Genomic DNA, 25,361 nt, shown 5'->3' with positions numbered 1-25,361 from the left:
GAACAACAAGATTCTGAAAATCCAGTTTATTTTCATGTTGTGGACAGATCCAGTCAACTTGATCAGTTTTCTGCATGTGTAATAATTTATCAAAATAACTTTTCCCACAAGGCTCTTCCATCAACTCTGAAAATCCTGATCTGACAACATAAACCCAAATAAAGCTCTTGAAAAATCATTTCTTAAAATTTGGAAATGTGGCAAGTCTTCCTTGTAACACTGACTGCACCACAAATGAGGAAAGAGCAATTTATAAAAGGTGACTAGTACAGCAGTTGAGTTCAGGAGATTAACTTTGCTCCAGTTTTAGCCAACATGCTACATTCTCTTTGTTTTCTCCCCATTGTCGGGTGCAGGGTGAGGGGCGCACAAAGTGGACTTGAAGATTTCCATTGTACGAAAAAGATAGGACTCTGCAAGCAAAACAGTTAAGCTGCCTTTTTTTTTTTCTTAAGACCTGGACATTTTAAGACAGAAGCTTTGCAAAACATTACACAATTTTTATTATTAAATGAGAAAATCTCATTTGTTACATCGTCACATTGCTAGTCAGAGAAATGCTGCAGTGATGAAGAAAGTCAATGTTGGATCAACCAAAGTCCTCATTTCTACAACATTCATTTACAAAGAAATAATGTTCAACACAGTTCAACACAACATTCTTGGTTCTCTTCATACTGAAGTCCCCCCAAAAATCATCTTCTACTGGGGTATTTTACTACATAAATTATAGTTCTTCATTTTTACAATTCACCCCAAACTGTATGAGAGATGTGTCACACTAAAATTTCTAAAGCTGTTAGGAAATCCTTCACACATCGTCGTCATCCGATGTGTCGCTGCTACTAGTCTCTGTGTCATCGTTTTCAATCGTGGGTTTGAAAGTGCTGTTTTTCCAGGGTCCAAACTTGAAGTCACAGATGAGGCCATTTTTCAAGAAACCATTTTTTCTCAGACCATTCTTCTGTAACTAGAACATAAGAAGAAAATAAAATGAACAAATGGTCCCTTTTAAGAGTTATTTACCCACTAAGAATCTAGTAAGGTTAGAATAATTGTAACCATGAATACAATAAGGTTAATAAATCTGTATCCCATCCTAGACATTCCACAGTAATGTCTTATTTACAAAAAGAAACATACAACTGGCCCATAGAAATAAGTCAATTATTGGGAAACAATTTCTGCATCTAGACAGGCTAAATGTGAATTTTAACTCCATTATACACACTAAGGTATTAAGTAAACCTTTCTAAATTTCCTGAACACTGTAATAAATATCAAGTGTGATCCATCATATATATCCACAACCCCCCGATGAGCATGAGAACCAGGGCTTAGGGCGGGCAGGCATGGCGGGACAGGTGGTAGCACCAACTGTGGGTTGGATTTAGAGTTCGTTGTGCCAAGCCAGGCTGTAGCATCCACTGGTGTGTACAAGAGCCAAATGAGATACAGAACAGATCAGACCAGTCTGCTGCAACTACTGACATGGGCAGACACTGGAGACAGGCCTGAGGGTCACTCTAACAGTTCTCGTACACATGCACGGCTGGCATGCGTGATGAACTGAGCCAGAACCCACACTGGCTGGCACACAAAGGAGTCAGGTTAGGGTCACCCCAAATAGGATCACTGGATTCAGAAATCCAACCACGATGAAAAACACAGGATCATGAAGTGCATGTCAGAATTGGGTTTCCACAGTTGCTTTGCAGTGGATGACATACCCAGATGCTCATGAACGACATGACAACCAGTTTATTGAGGCCTGCAGAGGATATCTAGTACCATGGAGAGCAGAACAAATTGGACAGTTCTCCTGGACAAGTACCTGGGCAAATCGAGACTCTAAGATGGACTATGTCAGCTAATGGGCCTGGAAGGATTTCCTTAACCTTGGAGCAACAAAATCAACAGCATCTCAGAACTATCAAAACCTTATGAGCAGCATCCTCAGAGCATGTTCCACATCAGTGACCCCAAGATAACATCGGGCAGCCACCCCTCATCCTGGGCCCTAATACAGCTGGGATGCTGGGAGCGGCCCTCTCACCTTCTCCCTCCACTTTCCCCAGATACCGGAAGAAAAAACGAAATTGGAGGAACTGGATTCATCCAAACCCCTCCTTTCGCGGCTCTCGCCACCCTAATTGGTGGTCCACATGAGTATGCATTCCTCTAAACTATGTAAACAACATTAAGAATAACCAGTACATTTCTAGTTATCTTACCTGTTCACTAATAACTTGGAATTCTCTCATCTCATCCTCAGTTAAGGGAGCGCATGTTTCATCATTTTCACTGTCTTCCTGCCAACCCATCTCTTTTAACAATCTGAAAAGGATGCATGAAATAAAGTTAATTTGAGACACCTCAAAAGAAATTTCACACACACTGTGTGCAAGAAATTTGATACATGATTTTCCGTTTTGAATCTGTAAATCAAAAGGTTAAAAGTCTACTATATTACCTTACTGTTTAATCTGAAGTCAAGGCTCTCTGGAAAGGAAACTAAGCAATGACAAAGACAGGAAGAGAACCTTCTAAATTGTTGTACAAACGCTGCTGTCTATGCCCCTCCCATTTTCTTCTCCAATTCAACCACAATCCACCATATTCTTGGCTATTTATTAGGTTTTCTACATTGAGAAGAAAAGGCTGGAATACATTATCCTATGTATAAATGTATGATTTGCTTTCTTATGGGCATGAAAAGCATCATCCACAGTGTCATTTGAAAGAGGCATTCAGTAACAAAAATGACTTAACATCTATTAAAGCACAATCTAAATAATGACAAATATGGTTATACCATAATTAATTTCAATTTTGAAAACTAGTAAATACTGCTGTCTCAGGCAAACAGAGCTAAGAAAAGTTTTCCAGAGAACTAAGAGCAGCCAGGAGCTTCTTCTGGATCTCCCACGCAGGTGCAGGGTCCCAAGGCTTTGGGCCGTCCTCGACTGCTTTCCCAGGTCACAAGCAGGGAGCTGGATGGGAAGCAGGGCTGCCAGGACTAGAACTAGCACCCATATGGGATCCTGGCACGTTCAAGGCGAGGACTTTAACCACTACACTATCGCACTGGGTCTGAGAACTAACCTATGAATGATTATAGCAAACAATATGACATGTGACACCTCTCTTCGAGTATCTGCTTCCTAAGCAACTTACAGAATACAGGTCTGGCAAACTTTAACAAGCTGCACTACTGAAGTGCTTTTTGCTTCTACTTAGAACTAGTCATTTCCTTACCTTTAGCCTGCCATATATTAGCTACAAACTTTCCGCTATGAGACCAAAAAAAAAAAAAAAAGAATTGACATGATACCCATATTGCAGATAAATAAGTAAGATCACATAAATAAAATAATTTTCAAGGCTATTTCAAGGCAAATTTACTAAACATGCTGCCTCCCAACCAAAATATCCAAATCATCATTAGGTATTATTTCTGCTCTTCTTTTCAGTCACTTTTTGAATGGAATGTTACTCCCACCATTTAATATTATTAAATCAGAATCTACAGATCTAGAATATTAAAACAACTTAACTGCTTCATTTAGATCTTTACTTTTACTCATTTTTAAACCTGAATCTTAACTGAGTAACATAGATGGAAAAAATTACCGTAAATAAATTTAAGAAAACCCTAACAAATCCTCTGATGAAGCCCTCTCCATTCAGAGTACGGAAGTGTTTCTAAAAGTCTAATTTTAAAAAAAGAAAGAAAAAAAATCAGTCACCCCTTCTCTTACAATTACAAGTACTTCGGTAACACTCATGGGCACTTTGCGTCTAAAGCATTTCTTCTGGGGCCTGATTCATGGTAGAGTAGATCAAACCATGATCTGTGACCACAGAATCCCACGAGAGACCTCCATTTGTGATACAGCTTCCCATTAATGCACTTTAGAAAGCAACCTGTCACCCACACGGTGAGGTGGACGGAGTTCCTGGCTGCTGGCTTCAGGCCTGCCCAGCCCTGCCCACCCTGGTCACTGCAGCCAACTGGGGAGGGCGACAGTAGGTGGATCATCTCCGCTCCCCTGCCGCCACCACCACTCTGTAACTCTGTATTTCAAATAAATAAGCTTCAAAAATATACATATTCATATGTATACTTTTTCTGATGTCACAGAGCTTAGATTTCTAATGAAAATCAAAGTAGAAATTAAAATGTCTACGAATTTATCTCAGAAGCTAAAAGAAAGAAGAAAACTGGATGGGAATGTCATTTTGTTCTTAGAATTGTATCTAACCTACTAATATTAACAACTATAAACAGTAAAACAAATTTTTAAAATTATATGTTACTCCACAGTAGAAACAATTCTTTGATGGAAGTCCCAGAGGGTGCAGAAAGAGAAACTGGTTTTACAAATATATTTAATGAAATAATAAGGGAATATTTTTTCTAATCTACAGAAAGAATTGGAAAACAACATCCAGGAAGGGCACAGAACTCCCAACAGGCTTAATCAAAAGAGATCTTCACCAAGACACATAATGATCAGATTCTCTTCAATCGAACATAAGAAAAAGATCCTTAGAAGTGCACGTGAAAAAAAGCAATTGACATATAAAGGAATCCCAATTAAACTCACAGGAGACCTCTCACAGGAAACTCTACAAGCAAGGAGAGAATGGAGAATATGGAGACATATTCCAGATTCTAAAAGAAGAAATTGTCAGCCCAGGATAACATATCCAGCAAAGCTTTCTTTTGTCTTTGAAAATGAAATAAAATTCTAAAGTTAAAAGAATATGCCTCTTCCAAACCTGCCCTACAAATGTTACTTCAAGATGTTCTTGACAGAGAAGAGGAATAACACCAAACAAAACCAAAGGCAAATGTGAAGAACATCCCAGTAAAATGACAACAGAAGACTAAACCAATGAACAACCCATTGCTAAAATGACAAGACCAAAGTACCACCCATACATATTAACCCTGAATGTAAATGGCTTAACCTCAATCAAATGTCACAGATTAGTAATCGGATTAAAAAGCAAAACCCATCTCTTTGTTGCCTTCAGGAGACATATTTCACCACCAAAAATCACCAGAAACTATATCTTACAGATTTTGATTTTTTTGTTTTTGTAAAGCAGTTTCTTGTGATTAAATTCTTCAATGACTCATAGATCATACAGCAGCAGCATTTTCTTTAAGAAGGGTCTTCATTTTCTTTTTCATTTCTTCAGTGATACATTAGTCATTCAGTACCATATTATTTAACATTATGTTGTTAATTTCGTTTTTCTTCCTGTTGTTGATTTTGTTTTGTGTCTTTTCATTTAAGGGGATGTATAGTAGCTGTGTAATGGAGACTGTCATATCTAGTAACATGTCATTTAACTTCATGGCATTGTAAATTTCTTTTTCTTCCTACTGTTGATTTTGTATTGTGACTTTTCATTTAAGGGGATATACACCAACTGTTAAATGGAGACTAGCATATCCAGATGTGAGGATGTAGTGTGGTATGCATTTCTGTTTCCAGACAAAGATGGACTTACAATGAAACTGTTTACTGTATCTTGACAATAGGATTCTGGCCTCTGCCACTGTCCATGCCTGCAATGATGGATATATGATTGTGTATGAAGAACTATACTATAGTAATGATATAGAGGAACTAGGTGAGGGATGGGGGAGGGGATAATGGAAATCCCAGGATCTATGGAACTGTATCATGAAATAATAATAATAAATAAATAAATTTAAAAGATTAAAAAATGTTTTCAGACTGTATTGGGAACGCACAGCATGATGGTTCTGTAGCTAAAAGCCTTGGTATCCACATGCTGGATTCCAACATGGGTACCGGTTTGCATCTCAACTGCCCCACTTCCCATCCAGCTCTGTGCTTGTGGCCTTGTAAAACAGTGGAGGACAGCCCAAAGCTTTGGGACCGTATACCCACATGGAAGACACGAAGAAAGCTCCTAGCTTCAGATCAGCTTAGCTCTGGCCATTTTGGCCACCCGGGGAGTGAACCAATGGATGGGAGACCTTTCTCCCTGGAAATATCCCTTTCGAACAAATAAGTAAATCATAAAAGCAAAACAAAACAAAATAACAAAAAAACTGTAGCAAGAGACCATCACTAATGTCTCAGCAGGTGAAGTCAACATCAGTGAAGCCAGCACTCAGTATGATTGCCACAATCATGCCCTCTAGCACCACTTTCACGGCAGCTCGGTGCTCATGTGCCTGTGAGAGCAGTGGAAGATGATCCAGCCCTTGGGCCCCTGCACCCATGTGGGACATCTAGAAGTTACTGCTTTTAGTCTGGCACTGTTTTAGTCCTGGAAAATAGTCATCTGAAGAGTGAGCCAAGGTATGGAAAAATCATCTCCCTCTCTAGTTCATCCAAGTAAACAAAATATTGTTGGGGGGGGGGGCGCCGCAATATTATGATGAAATCAGAATTTGCTCATGAAAAACTACAATAAAAATAAACACTGTGGGTAACCACTTGGGGGATACCTGAATTTGGACTTGGGTCTTATAGCTTATTCCTTCAATAAATTATATAATGGGGAGGTAGGAGGTAGAGGGACAATAAACAAACTTCATCAAAACTGAAATGTGGGTGGCAGCTTTGAGCTGCTGCATGGAATGGCCACGTGCTGGGCAGAACCAGGCTGGACTGCAACACCCATTGGTTCCAGTGGAAGTCTGGAGTGAAAACAGAACCAACCCAACAATTGCAACCACCAGCTGATCAGGGTGATGGACTGAGCCGGGCCTATAGTTGCTAGCACATACAAGAATCTGGTTTGAGCACACCTCAGACAAAGTTTCTTTGGAGAGCTCCCCAATCAAAATGCTGGACTCAGAACCCTAACGAAGGAAAGAGAGAAGACAGAACAGGTCAACCAACCATCTCAGCTATGATGGACTATGTCAATCAGTGGATTATTCAAGGACCTCATAGTGCTTGGAGTAGCAAGACTGGCAGCGATTCATAACTGTTGAAATATCAAAACTACTTAAGCAAGAACCTCAGAGCATGCCCTACATCTGTGACCTGGGGAGGGTGGGAAATTGGGTGGGCCTTCTCCCTTAATACCCCCTTTGAACATGAAGGAAAAAATATGGAAAAAATAAGTCTTACCCACTTTCCTGTAGCCCTTGAACCTTTTTACCCTAATTAACTATGTAAAGATTGTCCAAAAAATAAATTAATTAAAAAAACAAAACAAAACAAACAAAAAAAGATGTAATGTCTTTAAGGACTTCAGTTCTACACCTATCTCCATTCAGTAGCCATTAATTTATTTCACAGCTTTTAGATTATTTCTCTAGCTATTTTAAATATATATATAACATAATGCAGGTTATCTATGTTTTTTGCTAAGGACTGATACATGAAATTATACAACAAGGGCCCAGCGTAGTAGCTCAGTGGCAATAGTCCTCGCCTTGAACACACCAGGATCCCATATGGGCACAGGTTCTAATCACAGCAGCCGATTCCCATCCAGCTCCCTGCTTGGCCTGGGAAAGCAGTCAAGGATGGCCCAAAGCCTTGGAATCCTGCACCCTTGTGGGAGACCGAGAAGAAGCTCCTGGCTCCTGCCTTCGGATTTGCTAAGTTCCAGTCATTGCAGCCGTTTTGGGAGTGAACCATCGGACCGATCGTTCTCTCTGTCTCGCCTCTCTGTATATCTGCTTTTCCAATAAAAATAAATAAATCTTTTAATTAAATAAAAGAAAAGGGAAAAACCTTCTATCCACTGGTTTATTCCCCAAGTAACCCCAATGGCCATGAAGCCAATCCCAATCCTCTCTGTATATCTGGTTTTCCAATAAAAATAAATCAATCTTCAAAAAAATTATACAACAAGCAAGAGATAATTTTTACTTGTGGAATTGACTGATGTGTCTTAGACAAATAATTGTATATTATGCAGAAAAACAGATAAATAAAAACACCCAGTTTTGATAGCTTAAAAATCCCCATTAACTTTTTCTTCATAATTAAAATACATTCAACTTGATTCTCTATGGCCTTAAGATTTTTAATGATTTTTACTTTCTTAAAAGTTGCTTCCCAGAATTAGCATTTTGCTGAGTTTTAAAGTGCATCTGGGCCAAATAATCCTATTATATTTGAATTACAGTGATGTTCTACAAACATCAGATAGTAAACAATCAATAGTCTTATGATGAGAACTCCCCAGTCAGTCCTTATCCTACACTTCCAAACTAAATGTAACTGTGGAATTAGTGCACTAACTTTGGTGAAAAGTTTGCTATAGCCCCAAACTACATTTTTAGTTATCATGTGTGTTAGTTACAGCCAATAAACTCTTAATTAAGTAGAAAGAAAAAAAAAAATCACTGCTCCCTGGAGGTGAGATTCATAATATTACAAGGTCAATCTGTGAGTCTATTCACAAATAAATCACAAGAGCTCCATATCGAAATCCTGAATATTTAACATGCCAGAGAAAATGTAAAACTAAATACTCACCTGTGTTCTGCTTCAAGTGAGCTTGAAAGAACATCAGTTTGTGGAAATGTTGAAGATCGAATGATCTGTTGGGAAATAACTGAAGCATTTCCATTTTCTTGTGGAATTTCATTTTCATCAAAGTTGCGATTTATATCCCTTTCTTGGTGAGTACTATTGCTGTTATGCAAATTGAATGAGTCTTCATCCTGAGTTTTTGGGAATTGAAACAAAGGTTCTCAGAAATACAGTTATTAAAAACTAACAGATCTTGGGTAGATTTCCAGTGAGAACACACACACACACACAAAAATGTAACACATTTCTTCACTAAATTTAGGAGTTAGTTTCATTTGAGAATCGAAAACTAAGCTGAAAGTGTCCAAATCTAGTCAACACACATGTCTTCTTATAGAGTTAGACTGCCCGTAAAACAGCCAGGTTCAGCAAAATCATGCTTCAACGCTATAAACTGCTAAATACTAAAATTAAAATAGACATGAGACAGCTGAATAGTAATCTATAGCCATTTTAAGGTGTATAGAAACCAGTTATATATAAACTAATAATTGAAATGTCAATGTAGAAGTCACAGGATGTGGTTCAGAACTTGCATTCTTTTTATTTTTTTCTCTTTTACATATTGGTTACTCACTACAATGTCAACTAATTCCATAACATTATAAAATGTTACTGATGTAATGTTGGAGCTTTTAATTGATCGGGATGATACTCTGCTGGCTCTACCTTCAGACCAGAGATGGTCTCCCCAAGAAACTGTTGAACTTATCTGGACAATAAGACGCTGGACTTTATACTTGGTAGATGCTTGCAATGAAAGAATCTCAACTGAATTTGAACTGTGGTAATGCAACAAGGTGGAGGAATCCACTAAGGGGTGAGGGGGGCTTTGGAGGATAGGTGGGAGAAATCCCAGGGCCTATAAAACTGTGTCGCGTTAAGCAATGTAATCAATAAAAACAAACAAATCTAGTCAACAAAACAAAACAAAACCAAAGATATGATTGTAACTGATTCCGAGATTGATTTTTGCAAAGTATCTATAGAAAGAAAAACCTACTTCAGAAAGCACATCTTTATTTATTTGCACGGATGTCCAGCTGACCTTCAGGATCCTAAATATGTGCCTGAATATTCTAATTGTATCTTAACAGAAAACCAAGTAAGAAAAACTCCATTACCTTCTCTGAGCCAGCATGGCTTTCATCTTCATGCTCCTCCTCAACTCGATCCCTTTTCAATGCTTTCAAAAATTCACTCTTCTTATCAGTGCGCATTCGTGTCAATTTGGTCAGGCGAGGCTGTTGATTCAGTTTATCAACAGGTGATGAGGAGTTTGAGCGATTACACTAATATAAATAAGAAAGAAATCAGAAATACTGACATGCAGGCAGGGAACCTGTCTCAACATGAAGCACTCAACTCAAATAGCTTTCTCGATTCACAATGCAAAACTGATTTAAGGACTATTTTATATACCTTTTTCTTTTTAGTTTTTTTTTCCTTCTCCAACCGAATTAATAATTTCCTCACCTTAGAAGCAAAGGAACCCTAGAAATACTCATGGCTAAGACTCAAATTTAGGAGTTTACCTAATATGTCACAGATTTGTCTGAATGTTCCTACAACAATATTTTCTGAATTTCAAGAAAAATGGGATAAGATAATGCCCACTTCTTGTGAACTTCTTGAAGTACCCTTTCACAAAGCAATAGCAATTCTCCCAACTGTGTTCCAAGTTCTGGAGTTCAAACAGTTCCAGACACACAGATTCTGGAGTTCGGACACACACACTTCCATGAGGGATTTCTCATGCTAGATTTCAGAAGAAAAAAATTCTTAAGTGGAAAGATAAAGGAAAAAGAAACCTGATATTAATTGGATTTTTCTTGGTTAAGTCTCTTTGATATTTTTCAGTGACAGTGGGAGAACAAATAAAATTGAAAAACTGTTATCGAATTATTAGCTATAAAAGCAACTATAATTATGCTGAATAATAATTGGTCTTAACACCTAAGTATTCTAACCCAAGTACAATAAACCTGTAAAACTGCTCTTTCCCTTATAGCTCAAGAACTCCTTAACTTAGAAATATATTATGTTCCAGAAGTTCCTTGTTCCTGCTTTTGGTGCGGTCAAGCTCTGGCCATCTGGTCACCATTGCAGTCATTTGAAGAATAAAGCAGCACATGAAAGAACTCTTTCAGGGCACAGCGCAGTAGCCTAGTGGCTAAAGTCCTCACTTTGAGCGTGCCGGGATCCCATGGGGCATTGGTTCATGTCCCAGCAGCCCCAATTCCCATCCAGCTCCCTGCTTGGCCTGGGAAAGCAGTCAAGGATGGCCCAAGTCCTTGAAACCCTGCAACCCTTGTGGGAGACCGAGAAGAAGCTCCTTGCTTCGGATTGGCTCAGCTCCAGTCATTGCAGCCGTTTTGGGAGTAAGCCATTGGGCAGATCTTTCTCTCTGTCTCGCCTCTCTGTATATCTGCTTTTCCAATAAAAATAAATAAATCTTTTAATTAAAAAAAAAAAAAGAAGAAGAGGGAAAAACCTTCTATCCACTGGTTTATTCCCCAAGTAACCCCAATGCCATTAAGCCAATCCCAAGCCAGGAGCTAGGAGCTTCTTCTGGTTCCCTCATGCAAGTGCAAGGTCCCATGACTTTGGGCTGTCCTCTACTAGTTTCCCAGGCCACAATCAGAGAGCTGGCTAGCAAGATAAGCAGCTGGTACACGAATCAGCACCCATATGGGATCCCAGTGCTTGGAAGGGTAAGTATTCATCATTGACCCATCATGACAGACCTAAGCTTGTCTTGTCTTCACTGTTGCAAATAAGGTATCACATTCTTTAGGGATAATTTTCAATACCATACCTCTTTCACTGAATTTGCTGATGAACTAAAATTCTTGGCAGTTGATTTAAAAGCATTGAAGTTGCCAACACCATATGAAGAGTCATGAGGGAAAGAAGTTCCAACTTTATTCTCTTTAGTTTGGCTTTTCCATTGTGTAGGCTAAAGAAACAGAAGCATTAATGACTATCAAAACCATATTACAGAATAAAATAAACTAAAAATATGATTACATTCTCCCCTACCCCCAAAACAAAAACCAAACCAAAAACTGTAATATTCAGACACAAATACCTAGGCAGGGGCAGATGCCTGGTCTAACCACTAAGACATCACTTGGTAATGCCCACATCTCACATCAGACTTCCCAGATTAGCATCCTGAGCGGTCTCCTCACACTTCAGCCTCCTGCTGATGCACAGCCTGGGAGTAGCAGATGACTCAAGTGACTGAGATCCTTCTCACCTGGGAGACTGGGTTCCAGCTGTTTGGGCAGGCAACCAGTATGTCTCTAACAATTTTTTTCTTATTGCTTTCTTTTTAAATTTTCATTTCAAAGATGGGGAAGAGAAGAGATAAAAGGTATTTCTTCCCTTCACTATTTCCCACCCCAGACACCTAACAGCCATAGAGCACAGCAGGAGCCAGGAGCACCATCCTGGTGGCCCATGGATAACATGGATCACAGGTAATTTCAAGTAGCTAGGCCACCCTCTGCTGCTTTCCCAGGCACAGAAGGAAGCTGAATCGAAAGCAGTACTCTGTTACGACAAACCAGTGCCAAGCAGCAGCTTTAAACCACAGGAAATTTAATTTTGGCCCCTAAATTTATTTGTTTTAAATGCAAAGGAAAAAAAAATGTCTAAGTCACTGTTCCTCAAAGCTTACTAAAACTAGTTAGGTTTCTTTTCCCTACTTATATTACCCCTCCAAAAAAAGTTTAAAAAGTTTTAAAATAAAACCTAAAACTGAGCAACAAGAACATTATATATTAAGTAACTGTAACACAAGTACACTGGGAAAACAAAAATCAATTATAAATTTCATTTACTACTAAAACAAAAACATAGATAGCATGAAAAGATAAAAAACAGCATATGATTCAAATCTTTGCATCTAGAAGTCAACATTTTACAAATTCTCTCACAGTTCAATGTAAAATTTCTATGCTTTTTCCAAAGAGTTAATAAACTGATATCAATTCAAGACTTGTACCTATAACCATTTAGAACTTACTTTTGTTGGTGGAGCAGCAGGTTTAGGGACTAAGCCTTTATAAACACTTGGACCAGTTCCATTCTTAACTGGCTGTGACTGAAGACTTCCTGCTGCTGGGAATCCAGAAAGCTGTAAATCCTTTGAATTACCTTTCTTAATGACCAACATCCTTGGAGCTCTAGATTTAGGATTCGGAGGATATTCTGCATAAATAAAGTATCAGCAGGAGTTAAGCCATCCCAAATTTTAGCATAAGGTAAATTAATTTAAAAAATATACACCCCAAGCCTTGATTACATCCAAACATTAACAGCTATGCCTTGGAATACAAAATATACAACTGCTTTTTACAAAATGTAGATCTCATATAATCACAATTACCAAGATTTAAACATGGACAGTGGCACAGAATGATGACAAAGCCCTAATAACATTATAATGTTTTTCAGTAGCATAAAAAACTCTGATGCAAATGACTCATAACACTTACAAAATACAATTCTTGTTCTCCTTCCTCAACTTTTAAAGAACTAAATTTCCCGACTTCTTCTCTTCTTACTTATGAAATCACTGCTGTGACTAACGCAAAAATCACAATCCCAAGTCACTGAAATATTTACTGGTCATCTAACAACATCTAGGACATTGTGTGAGGTACAAGCCAACCAACTCCACCCTGGTTTGGTACTAGGAACAATTGCTACACACAGACTTTCAAACCTACTATAGCTGCTAAAAGTACGAAACACCTCTCTCAGTTTAATCATTGTGTATGTATAACCAAGTAGTAAACTTTGCAGTCATTACTTCTGGTGAATAGATAATGACAGCATGAAGAATAAAATGTAAGAATCAATCTTAGCCTGGAAAACAGAATCTACTTGAACAAAACAGGAATCCATATATAAGATGGTGAGATTAGTTTTGAGAAATGTAAGTTATTAAGAGCTTTTGCAAGTTCTTCAGAAGTATACAGATGCTGAGGGCAGTGTAGCTCTATCAGAATAGCAATATTAAATAAATTCAAACATGTCTGAAATGAAGTTCAATTGAATAAAACTGAGTAGGCACTTAGTTCTCTTCTCCCTTCAAAAAGTTACATTAAAATTACTAAAATGGAAGAAGGAAACCAAATGGAGACATAAGCCCATCCGCAAGAGAAGGGTCTCCACATACACTTTTACTGGGCAAAAGGAAAGCAAGCTTAAGAGTATGCACAAAGCACCAAGGACTATCAGTACGGGCACCAAGGACTGCATCCCAACTGCCAGAGAGACCACGGGGAACTGGAATGCCTTCGGAGCCCGAGAACTCAGAGGGCATCCCCCATGCTTTGGATCTACTACATGGGATGAAAGAAGCCCGAAATCTTCCTCGTGGGATCCAAGGTCGTAGGAACAACAGCCAGGAACCAAGAGCGGTCCTCGGAATCAAAAGAACAGTAAACTTCCTTCGGGACTAGGGAGAGAAGCTTTCTCTGGTCCTTACTTAGTTCCAACTTTGGGTCTCCACCCTCTCTGCAATGACTATCAGGGTCACTCCAGAGCCCCCTCCTCCAAACACACACACACACACACACACACACACACAAAAATTAGAATAGATAAACAGAGAACAACAAGGAAAGCTTGGTCAACATGGACTCACATACCTAGGTAGGACACAGAGCAAGTACTCCTCACCAAGGTACCGAAGATTTCTCTGCACACCCCTCCTATAACTGTTATGCACCTCAATTGTTGAAATGTCAATGGAGTAGTCACAGGATGTGGTTAAGAACTTGCATTATTTTCAATATATTGTTTACTCAATACTATGTCAATTAGTACTATAACATTGTATATTGTTGCTGATGTTATGTTGGGGCTTTTGATTGATTGGGATTTTACTCTGTTGGCTCTGCCTTCAGAGAAGGTCTCCTCAAGAAGCTGTTGAACTTATCTGGATGATAAGATGTTGGACTCTATGCTTGGTATATGCTTACAATGAAGGAATCTCAACTGAACTTGAACTGTGGTTATGCAACAAGGTGGAGGAACCCACCATGGGGGGAGGGTTATGGGAGGGGTGGGAGGAATCCCAGTACCTATGGAACTGTGTCACATAATACAATGTTATTAATTAAAAAAAAAAAAAAAGAGTATGCACAAAGCCTAACGCCCAACGAGAGAATCAAAGCTCATTTCAAGATTCTTGGTGAGGCTGGGATTTGAGATTACTTTAGGCAAAAAACAGAAATTCACCAAAAATGATTTCTTCTAAGGAAATATGTGCTTTAGGACCCAGCATTGTGGTATAGCAGCTAAGTACGTAGCCCCAGTGTTTGGGCCCCTGCCAGCCATGTGGAACACGTGGAAGAAGTTCTTGACTCCTGGCTTCAACCTGGTCCAGCTATCCGGGGAGTGAATCAGCAGGCAGGAGGTATGGCTGTTATTCCCTAGTTTTTTTAAAATACATACATACATTTGTTTAAAGAAGAAAAATAACTTGCTGTGGGCAGTAGAAGCAAAGTAATCCTACATGGAAGATTTAAAGATCCAGTTCTATCTTTCATACCTATACCATCAATGGCCAAAATAAAAGTAAGGAGGTACTGAGCCCAGCGGTTAGTAACGATGCCTGTATAGGGTACTGAGTCAGGGCTCCACATCCTCACTCCAGCTCTCTGCTAATGCAATCATGGGAGGCAGCAGTGAGGGCTCAATTAATGGAATTCCTGCTACCACAAAGGAGCCCTGCAGTGTGTTCTGGTTCCCACTTCAGAGCAGCTCAGCCACTTTTTTAGTGAACAGTTTTAACAACCTGTCAGTTTCAGTATTTCAAATTAAAACGGGGGGGGGGGGGGGGAATTGATGAAGATGAGCAAGCAGGTGTGTTTTTAAGACTCAATATAATTTCTAACTACATAAAATGTTACCTTTCCTAAAAGGATAGTCCCAGGAGCAAGAAGCATGCTGGATGTTTGCTCTATGAGATCTTTTTTTATCTATGTTTTTGTAAAAAAGATTTATTTTACTTTTATTACAAAGTCAGATATACAGAGAGGAGAGATAGAAAGGAAGATCTTCCATCCGATGAATCACTCCCCCCCAAGTGGCTGCAATGGCCAGTACTGTGCCAATCCGAAGCTGGGAACCAGGAGCTTCTTCCGGGTCTCCCGTGCTGGTGCAGGGTCCCAAAGCTTTGGGCCGTCCTCGACTGCTTTCCCGGGCCACAGGCAGAGAACTGGATGGGAAGCGGGGCTGCCGGGATTAGAACCAGTGCCCACATGGGATCCTGGGCGTGCAAGGCGAGGACCTTAACCACTGCGCCATCGCGCTGGGTCCACTAATTGTATAATCTTGTACAAGTTATTTAACCCCTCATTTATAAAATGGGTAGCAGCTATTTAATCTGTAACTGTGAAATATTTTATATTTAAGTTGTTCCTAGAAAACTATACAAAAACTGATATACTACCTCCAATAAATTTGTTTCCAATTGTACTTAAAATGAAAGGTGCCCCCATTTTTTAAAATATTAGTTCAAGAGGGAAGCCAGGGACAGAAAAAGGGAGTGACAGAGTAGTTGGAAGGGGGGAAAGAGGAGAAGGAAAGCGTGCCTGATACAGCTTAATCCTGCTACTTCATTTCCAAATGCCAGCAAGGACAGAAGCTGAGACTGTAATTGAGCACAAAAATCCAAGTTTCCATCTGAGTGACAGGATCAAATTACTTGAGTCAACTGCCCCCTCGCCCAGACTGTGCATAAGCAGGAATCTGCAATCAGGAAGAGGAGCTAAGAAACATACACAATTTCCGTTGTGGATAGGCCCTAACTAGTTCCTTCACTGTCAGGCTAATAATGTCCAACTCAGAGGTGTTCTTGTAAAATGATTCATGGTTTATCCGTAAGAGTAAGGGAAAGGAGAAAAACAGAAATATAATGAAGATGTTCAACCAATCATGTCATAAGTAATTATATGGCCTAAAGTATACAAGCATACCAATTTAACAAAGTGTTCATCATTATCTACACACAACAGAATCCAGATGACACAAACTTTAGCCTGGATAGCTTATATCTGCATTAACTACAAAGTAACAGATTATCTCCACAATTCTTAAATTATCTCCACAAATTTTCCATTTCAGTTCTTAAATACTACTGTCTACATAGTCAACAAGCAAAGCATATAAAGTTACAAACTACTTGTTTTTAAAAGTTTATATGACATCCTACTATAAACTAATTTCCTTCTATAAACTGAATGTTTATTACCTCAAGATTAGGTAAGTTTGGCATTCTCATATTCAAATTCAAGTTCAAACACAAAATTTATATTCTGCTACTGAATTTTCATATTATTTTTCCAATATCCTCACAAAAAAACTATTAATCTGACCAATAACTTTAAATACACAGTATTGGATTGCTTTTCACTCTCTTTCCACACCTATAAATGTATCAGCTTGGGGGCCAGTGCTGTGTCGAAGTAGTTAGTAGAGTAAGCCATTGCCTGCAGCCCCAGCATCCCATAAAGAGAGTTTGCTGCTAATGTGCCTACAATAAAGGATGGCACAAGCACTTGGCCTATGCACCAATACAGGACAGCCAGAAAGCTCCCGATTCTTCTTCCTGCTTTTGACTGGCCCACATCTAGCCACTGCAGCAATGTGGGGAGTGAACCAGGGGACAGATCTCATTCTCTGGGTCATTTCCTGTTTCTATAACTCTTTCAAATTAAAAAAAAAAAAAAAGAACAAAACTAAGTAAATCAACAACTATAATTTCCTCTGTATAATGAATTTTGACAACTGGATTACTAAGAATCAGTAATATGATTAAGGATTTCTCATAGCAGATAACTAAATTCTCCAGAAAACAACTTATCTTTATGAATTAGTCACTAATTTACTCTCAATCAGAAGGCAAACAAAACAAAGGAACAAAAACCACCTTACACAAACCTTTAGGCACACAAGCAATATACTAAATACAAAGATTAGGAATCTGTCAAAATAACCTAACACTCTGGTAATTTCCAAGTTAATTAACTAGCAACTGAAAATTTTCACTAGAATATCTTAAACATTAAGTATTATGTTCTGCCAATACATTCTGGTAAGAAGTCAGCAATGCAAACACAATCAACAAGACCTGCTGGCTCACAGAAGTCAGCAGTCACTATTTCTCCAACTGCAAACACTTAAAATACACATCACTCTTTTTTCCCTTACAACATAAATTCAATTACACAAATTACATGAAATTCTTAAAGACACAAATATTACCTTGAATTTGTTTTAGGTGGTAATTAAGAGCATGAAGATAATCATTAATCTTATACATCAAAAAATTGAGATTATACTAATAATCTGCAGGAAAGGTGTTTCCAATAAAGTCAAGTTAAATAGAGCTGAATTTTATGAAACTATTTAAATGCTTAATTACTTTCCCTCAAGGTTCTTTTCTGTCTTTGCTTTTCTTTCCTTCTTCCTTTCTCTCTTTCTTTCAGATTGGGCTATTATGTTTAGATTTTTGCCAATTTTTGATTTACAAAATTATAGTTTTAGAGGAAAATTGCCTTTTTTTTTTAATACATATTTCATTTTCAGTAAATCTTTACTTACCTGGAAGGAAGTATCTTTAGAAAAGTCCTACTGAAGGCTTTCCTAAAACTGTCCCCTCTCCCACAGGAACACAGCTATTATAAATATTGTAGTGAGGAAACAATACTTTGGAGCCCAGGGTGAACGTGACACAGGAATAGTGAAGTGTGACACAAAAAGAGCTCCATTCTATCCCAATGGCCAGGACTAGTGATTTGAACAACCACGCCACAACTATTTTCCTGTTTCGTTTTTTCAATGCAGACACATCTTATTTTATGTAAACACGGTTAAGAGTACATTTTCCTCTTAAATACCTTTTAAATTAATACCCTTAGGACAATCCTGAAACAGTAGAACCAATCTATATATTAACACATTTTAGTCTCATTATTTTCAAAAATGCTTTGCCTTTAATTCATTTCTAAGATTACTAAATCAACCAAAGATCAGTACCAACAGTATCTAAAAGTAGTTTAATATGACAAATGTTCACTGACATTCTTGATTTTAATTACTTTCATTTTAATAAAATTCAAATTATTCCTAATATCTTAGAGATTCTATTGAACACTTTCCAGGTGGCTCTATATTCTTATGCAATCAGCTGTTCCCAGAAAAACTGAATAATAAGGAAACATACCTAAGAGAGGAGCTTGGGAGATTTTTTTGGTTGGGTATGTGTGTGTCTGGGCGTGTAGGCCTGGGGAGAGTGGTAGAAATACTAATTTGCAATACAGAAAAAACAATTCCATTTACATGGTTCTAACAAATGTCTGACCGCCCCCCCACCCTCAAAAAGTCCTTAAGTAAAAAGGGAGAGCAAACAAAAACAAAACAGCAATTCAGAGATTTGCCCCATAAATAAAATACTTAAAAAAAAAAAGACAGGAAGTGGCAAAGTTTAAAATAATGCCTTTATTTGTAGAACTATAATGCTGTCATAAGCCACAACCCTTCTGCTAAGCAATTAGTTGATTCTGAGTAGAAAAATATAGATTAATGTGTAGAAGTTCCAAAGTGATACCAATACCTTTGAATCTGGTATGGCAAATAAATATAATTTTTCACATGTCAAAAGTTTTAAAATTTTGCTATAAAATTATTCATTATTTTAAACTTTTTAAAAGGCTATCTAATTTATACTTTTAATCTTCTATAAAATAACAAATTTAACAGTTGCTTAAAAAAAGAGGGAGGGATGAGGAAGAGGAGAAATTAATACCAAAAGAAAGTTTTGAAAATCAAACTGGAATCTTCAAATATAGAACTAGCTTCAATGGCAAATTCACCCATTTTGTAATAGTTTAAACATTGCCATTTCCTAGATATAAAGCTTAATTTCCTGTCTCATTATGCACACAATTTTCCAATTAACTAGCTTCCAAATTTGGCAAACTATAATTTTAAACTAAGGTTTTGTTTGTTTTAAATTAGGATGCTTTTGAAATTATGTCAATGTCAAACACATTATTATACAATTATTTTCAAAAAGATCCAAATTCATTATTTTACTAGTAAGTGAAAAATCAACTATTTAAAACCTTTCTTCTACCAGATTTTTCTTTTTTAAGGTTGACTTTAAGGTAGCTTACCACAAGAAAACAACATGTTTTAAAAAGAAAATGTTATTCTAGTCTTTCTTCAAAAAACACAAAAAAATTCAATCTACAAGTATCAATAACTTGTACCCCTCAGATATATTAAAAAAAAACTTACCCCATACACCTGCAGCTAAAGACTTATTCTGATTTGGCTCTCTCTCATATTCAGGATTTAACGATGGCTAGAAGAAAGAGGAGGAAAAAACTTAAATAATTAAATACCTCAAACTTATTAGAATTACACATCCTGTAACTGAAGAATCACTTATAACCAACTCTTAACTATTAAAAACTAACGACTGAGCACAGCTGTTGTGGCATAACAAACTATGCTGATGCCTCTGCACTGGCATCTCACAGAGGTACCAGTTTGAGACCTGGCTACTCCACTTCCCATCCATCTCCCTACTAACAGTCAAGAGAAGTAGCAGAAGATCCAGGTTTTTAGACCCCTGCTGCCCGTAAGGGAGAGGCGGATGAAGCTCCAGACTTTAGCATGACCCAGCCCTGGCCGTTGCAATCATTTTAAAAGTAAACCAACACATATAAAATCTCCCTCTGTAATTCTGTCTTTCAAATTCATAAAAAAACATCTTTGAAAAAAAAACACTCATAAAACCTCTACTGTCAAGCTTTATTCAGTTTCTCATGAAAACACCTATTATCTGGTTGAATGCTCTGGCAAAGAGTAAAGCTCTGGCTTGCAAAATGAGCATCCCATATAGGATTGCCACCTTCTCTACTTCATATCCAAATTCCTGCTGATGTGCCTTGGGAAGGCAATGGAGGATGGATATATGTCATGCTACCTAGATGGCAAATCTGGATGGAGTTCCTGGATCTTGTCTGCTGCCTGGTCTAGATCTGACTGCTTGTGGCATTTGGGGAAAGAACTCACTCTGACTTTCAAATGAATAAATGCAGGAAAAAAATTAATCCTTTCTATCTAGACTAACCACCAGCTAGAGGAAACAATACACACACACACCCCAAATGTTTGTTTGTTTGTTTTCTTTTTAAAGATCTATTTATTTTTTTGGCCTGTAGTGGTTAAAGTCCTTGCCTAGAACGCACCAGGATCCCATATGGGCGCCGATTCTCCCACATTGGAGACCTGGAGAAGCTCCTGGCTTCTGGCTTTGGATTGGCTCAGCTCCAGCCCTTGCGGCCACCTGGGGAAGATCTTCCTGTCTCTTAGATTTATGTATTAATAAATAAATCTAGGTTTATTTATTTTTATTGGAAACGCAGATATACAGAGAGGAGAGACAGGAAGAGATTCCATCCACTGGTTCATTCCCCCAAGTGGCTGCAGTAGCCAGAGCTGAGTTGATCCAAAGCCAGGAACCAGGAGCTTCTTCCAGGTCTCCCATGTGGGTGGCAGGATCCAAAGCCTTGGGATATCCTCTACTGCTTTCCCAAACAAGCAGGGGGCTGAAAGTGAAGAGGAGCAGCTGGGACACAAATGGGCGCCAATATGGGATCCAAGCACATGCACAAGGCAAGGACTTTTGCTACCAGGCTACCATTCCAGCACCCCCGCATCCCTATCTCTCATTCATGACTATCTGAGGGAAAAAGAGCAAACAGAAAGTACATCAGTTTCCACCAATCTGATATAAACTTCCCTTGGATAAGCTTAAGATTACACAGGGAAGAAAATTAAGTGATTTCCGCACTTTATTACGTATAGATTAATATTAACATATATTCTCAAAGCAAACAGCAAATTTCAATTTCAACAACTGATGTTCAAGGTTATTAAAAAGATCACTGAGTGGCTAACCTACCACTAATAATCACTAATTTTAGAGCCTGGCACAGTAGCTCAACTGGCTAGTCCTCTGCCTGAAAGTGCCAAAATCCCACATGGGCAACAGCTGCCGCGCTTCCAATGCATTCCTCCTCCCTGCTTTTGCTATGGCATGGAAAAGCAGCATACACTGCCCAAAGCCGAGCAGCCCTGCACTTGCATGGGAGATGGCGAAGAAGCAATTCTGTAAATCTGTCTTTCCAATAAAGTATCTCAGAAAAACTTAATGGGCCCTGGCACAATAGCCTAGTGGCTAAAGTTCTCACCTTACACAGCCGTAATCCTGGCAGCCCTGTTTCCCATCCCAGCTCCCTGCCTGGGAAAGCAATCAAGGAAGACCCAAAGTCTTGGGACTCTGCACCCACGTGGAAGGCCTAGAAACTCCTGGCACCTGGCTCCAGATCGGCTCAGCTCTGGCCAACGTAGTCATTTGGGGAGTAAGCTAGCAGATGGAAAATCTTTGTCTCTATCTCTCCTCCTCTCTGTATATCTGCCTTTCCAATAAAAATAAACATTGCCCAGGGCAACAGCGTAATGGTTAAGGTCCTTGCCATGAACATGCCAAGATGCCATATGGGCACTGGTTCTAACCCCAGCAGCTCCACTTCCCATCCAGCTCCCTGCTTGTGCCCTGGGAAAGCAGTTGAGGATGGCCCAAAGCCTTGGGACCCTGCACCCGTGTGGGAAACCCGGAAGAAGCTCCTGGCTCCTGGCTTCGGATTGGCGCAGTATCGGCCATTGCAGCCACTTGGGGAGTGAATCATCGGACGGAAGATCTTCCTGTCTGTCTCTCCTCCTCTCTGTACATCTGCCTTTCCAACAAAATAAATAAATCTTTTTTTAAAAATGTACAAATTAAAAGCTAGCTACGCAAATGCATGCTAAGTGTGATCCCTATATAAAAATGAGATATACTAGTAGGACACAGTAACTGAGTTCTCTGGTGCAAAAATAGCAGACAGAAACTCTCAAAATTACAAAATACTTACAAAATCTTCAGCCTCAAATTGTTTGCGTTCTCGCTTGTCTTCTTTCCTCCCATTTTCATTGTCAGGTAAATTGTTTTCATGCAATCCTTGGCTTTTTCCAGAATGGAAAATACTGCTACGAGACCGAGAACTCCCACCATGGTATCCTCCTCGATGATTTATGTTTTCTGAACCATTTCTTCCATGTGTACGCCACCCATTTTTCTCTTTCCTTCCAAAGTTACCTTAATGTAATAATGGTGAAATAACATAAATTCGAAGATAGTTAATGTCTAGACCAAACATACAAAACATTCTTCAATGGCCATGAAGAAAAACTATCACTTCTCGGTATTTTACCTGCAGTAGGACGTCCAATACCAGAATCAAAGCTGTCTGAAGAATTGTGTCGTCGACGGCTGACATCATATCGATTCTCTGTCCATGAAAAGTTTTCAGAATGCTTTTCAAAATTCAATGACGACTGAAACAAATTGTAAGAATAATCTTATAAAACTGGTAACAAATCAAATTAACATACTTTCAATAATTTTATGTACTTACAAAAATTGCTGTCATTGTTTGCAAGGTATATGACGATTGGTAACTAAATACAACATATTTCCTCCAATACTGTTCTATTTCCACTTACTAATAAACAAGAATGCATTTTTGAAAGAGCTCAACAACTATTTGCTAAAAAGTTACTTTGTCCAAAAAATTTCAAGATGTAAACATGAACCATGGCTAGTGCTGGTGGCATAGTATGCTAAGTCTCAGCCAGCAATTCTGGAATCTCATATGCACACCAGTCCGATTCCCATATTCTCCACTTCCAATTCAGCTCCTTGTTAATTGTTGCTGATGGACTAGGAAAATAGAGGATGGTCCAAGCACTTACGCATGTAGAAATGCAGAAAAAGCTCCTGGTTGCTCCCTTTGCCCTGGCCTAGAGCTGGCTCTTACAGCCATCTGAGGAGTGAACCAACAAAAGGGATCTTTCTTCCTCCTTCCACTCTCACTTCACATGCATGCGTGTCTGTATACACATGCATGTGAATGTGAGTACCTCTGCCTTTCAGCTGTGTGTGTGTACTGTTCTGCCTTGCAAATAAATGTATCTTTTCTTAAAAAAGAAAATAAAACACACTGGAAACAAGTGACAATATGACACATAACTATCTTCCTGGATTTCCAGTAACCTAAGAACCCAATATTTACAAATGCCATCTGACATAAAAAAAAAAATCCTGTGAGGCTGGGTCTTTAAAATTACTGTGTCAACGCCAATTCCGCAGTAGCTGAATCCTTGCTTTTTGTTGGCACCAGGATCCATTTGGGTGTCAGGTTCACATCCCAGCTGCTCCACTCCCCATTTCAGCTCCCTGCTTGTGGCCTGGGAAAACAGTGGGATCCTAAGCCCAAAGCCTTGGGATCCTGCACCCGTGTGGGAGACCCAAAGCTCCTGGCTTCTTCAGACCATTTTAGTTCTGGCTGCTGTGGCCACTGGGTGATTGAATCAGTGGCAGACGGAAGATATTTCTCTCTGTGTCTCCTTGTCTCTGTATAGCTGCCTTTCAACTAACAACAACAATAGTAATAATAACATATTTATTATTATTCTTTTTAAAAGCTATGGTGTCTACTGGGCTGTTGTGGGATGTAGCACATTAAGCCTCTGCCTGCAGGGCAAGTGTCCCATTATGGACACTAGATCAAGTTTTGGCCCCACTTCCCATCCAGCTTCCTGTTGATGTACCTGTGAAGGCAGCAGATGATGGTGGCCCAATCACTTGGACCTCTGCACTCAGACCAATAACATTGCAGGCTTCCCCCTTGTCCAGCTCTGACAATTACAGCCACTTGGGGATAAACCAGTGGGTGAAGATCTTCTCAATACCCCTGCACCCTCCACTCCACCCTGCACATCAGACCCAGCTGCTTTAAGGGCAAAGTTTTGAATGCCAAGGAACTTAATGGGAAAGACCGAAACTTACTATAGTTGTTTTCCACAAGCACCCAAATCAGCATCCCACCTAACTTCATAAGGATAAGATGATGCCAAGCATTGGGGTGGCTGAAATGATCAAGGGATAGAGGGAAATGGCAGTAACAGTCACCCATGAAAGCACGAAAGAGTGAAGCCCCCACCACATTCCCAGCTGAAGGATCACAAGCCACTCATGAAAAGCTTTCAGCTCAGGTTTCCTCACATACCTATGTTACTCTACAGTTTGTGTCACTTTAGAGGAAAATGGTACTATAATGACTCATTTTGGTTGACAGAATTTGGACAAAATTCAGCAAAAGAAAAAAAGTAACCTGGAAAGGTGAGGCATTTATGTCAATTCAATGTACTGTTTTTGATTAGCACTGGTACCACTGATACATGCTTATACTGATTATGTTAAACCTTTTCCTGTTCAGGGAATACACACAATGGTAAATGATTCTTATCCAACAGGATGCTTAGCACATATAGTACAGAATTCTAGGACAATCATGGAACGCAGGCCTGATTTTTCTTTTTAATTAAGGACTTATTTATTTTCATTAGAAAGGCAAATATACAGAGAGAAGGAGACAACAGAGAAAGATCTACCATCTGCTGCTTCACTCCCACAGCAGCGAGAGATGAGCTGAGAGGCCAGGAACCAGGACCCTCTTCCAATAAAAATAAATAAATCTTATTCTAAAACAATGAAAGCTGGGGACCAGCATGGTAACCTCGTGGCTACAGTCTTCGCCTTGCACGCACTGGGATTTCATATGGATGCCAGTTCTAAACCCAGCACATTTCCACTTCCCATCCAGCGTCCTG

General features: G+C 39.0%; 1 protein-coding gene across 2 annotated transcripts; it reads right to left on the bottom strand.

The window, feature by feature from the left end:
* Positions 1-479: 479 nt before the first annotated feature.
* Positions 480-23,056, bottom strand: LOC121166699 (vasculin-like). 2 transcript variants are annotated; one of them, XM_040995946.1, is made up of 9 exons: positions 22,901-23,056; positions 19,875-19,941; positions 18,799-18,858; positions 12,583-12,767; positions 11,368-11,508; positions 9,674-9,841; positions 8,493-8,680; positions 2,235-2,337; positions 480-970 (listed from the first exon to the last, which is right to left on the bottom strand). In XM_040995946.1, exons 1-9 carry the CDS (start codon positions 22,967-22,969, stop codon positions 812-814), a joined length of 1,140 nt encoding a protein of 379 aa, XP_040851880.1. In that variant the 5' UTR covers positions 22,970-23,056; the 3' UTR covers positions 480-811. The 2 variants fall into 2 exon arrangements, with proteins under 2 accessions (XP_040851880.1, XP_040851881.1); XM_040995947.1 differs by lacking the exon at positions 18,799-18,858.
* Positions 23,057-25,361: the final 2,305 nt, after the last annotated feature.

The sequence above is a fragment of the Ochotona curzoniae genome, unplaced genomic scaffold (assembly GCF_017591425.1).
Source record: "Ochotona curzoniae isolate NIBS_2020 unplaced genomic scaffold, NIBS_Ocur_1.0 patch209, whole genome shotgun sequence".
Taxonomy (NCBI): Eukaryota; Metazoa; Chordata; class Mammalia; order Lagomorpha; family Ochotonidae; genus Ochotona; species Ochotona curzoniae.
This window is presented reverse-complemented; position numbering and strand designations above follow the sequence as displayed.

What these genes read in the sequence shown, in the direction of transcription:
- LOC121166699 (XM_040995946.1), bottom strand. Translation starts at nt 22,969, where the DNA reads ATGATGTCAGCCGTCGACGACACAATTCTTCAGACAGCTTTGATTCTG. An exon ending in TTTAGCTGCAGGTGTATGGG is followed by an intron (nt 18,859 to 19,874) that starts GTAAGTTTTTTT and finishes CACTCTCCCCAG; the next exon opens with GCCTACACGCCCAGACACAC. An exon ending in CTGCTGCTCCACCAACAAAA is followed by an intron (nt 11,509 to 12,582) that starts GTAAGTTCTAAA and finishes CTGTTTCTTTAG; the next exon opens with CCTACACAATGGAAAAGCCA.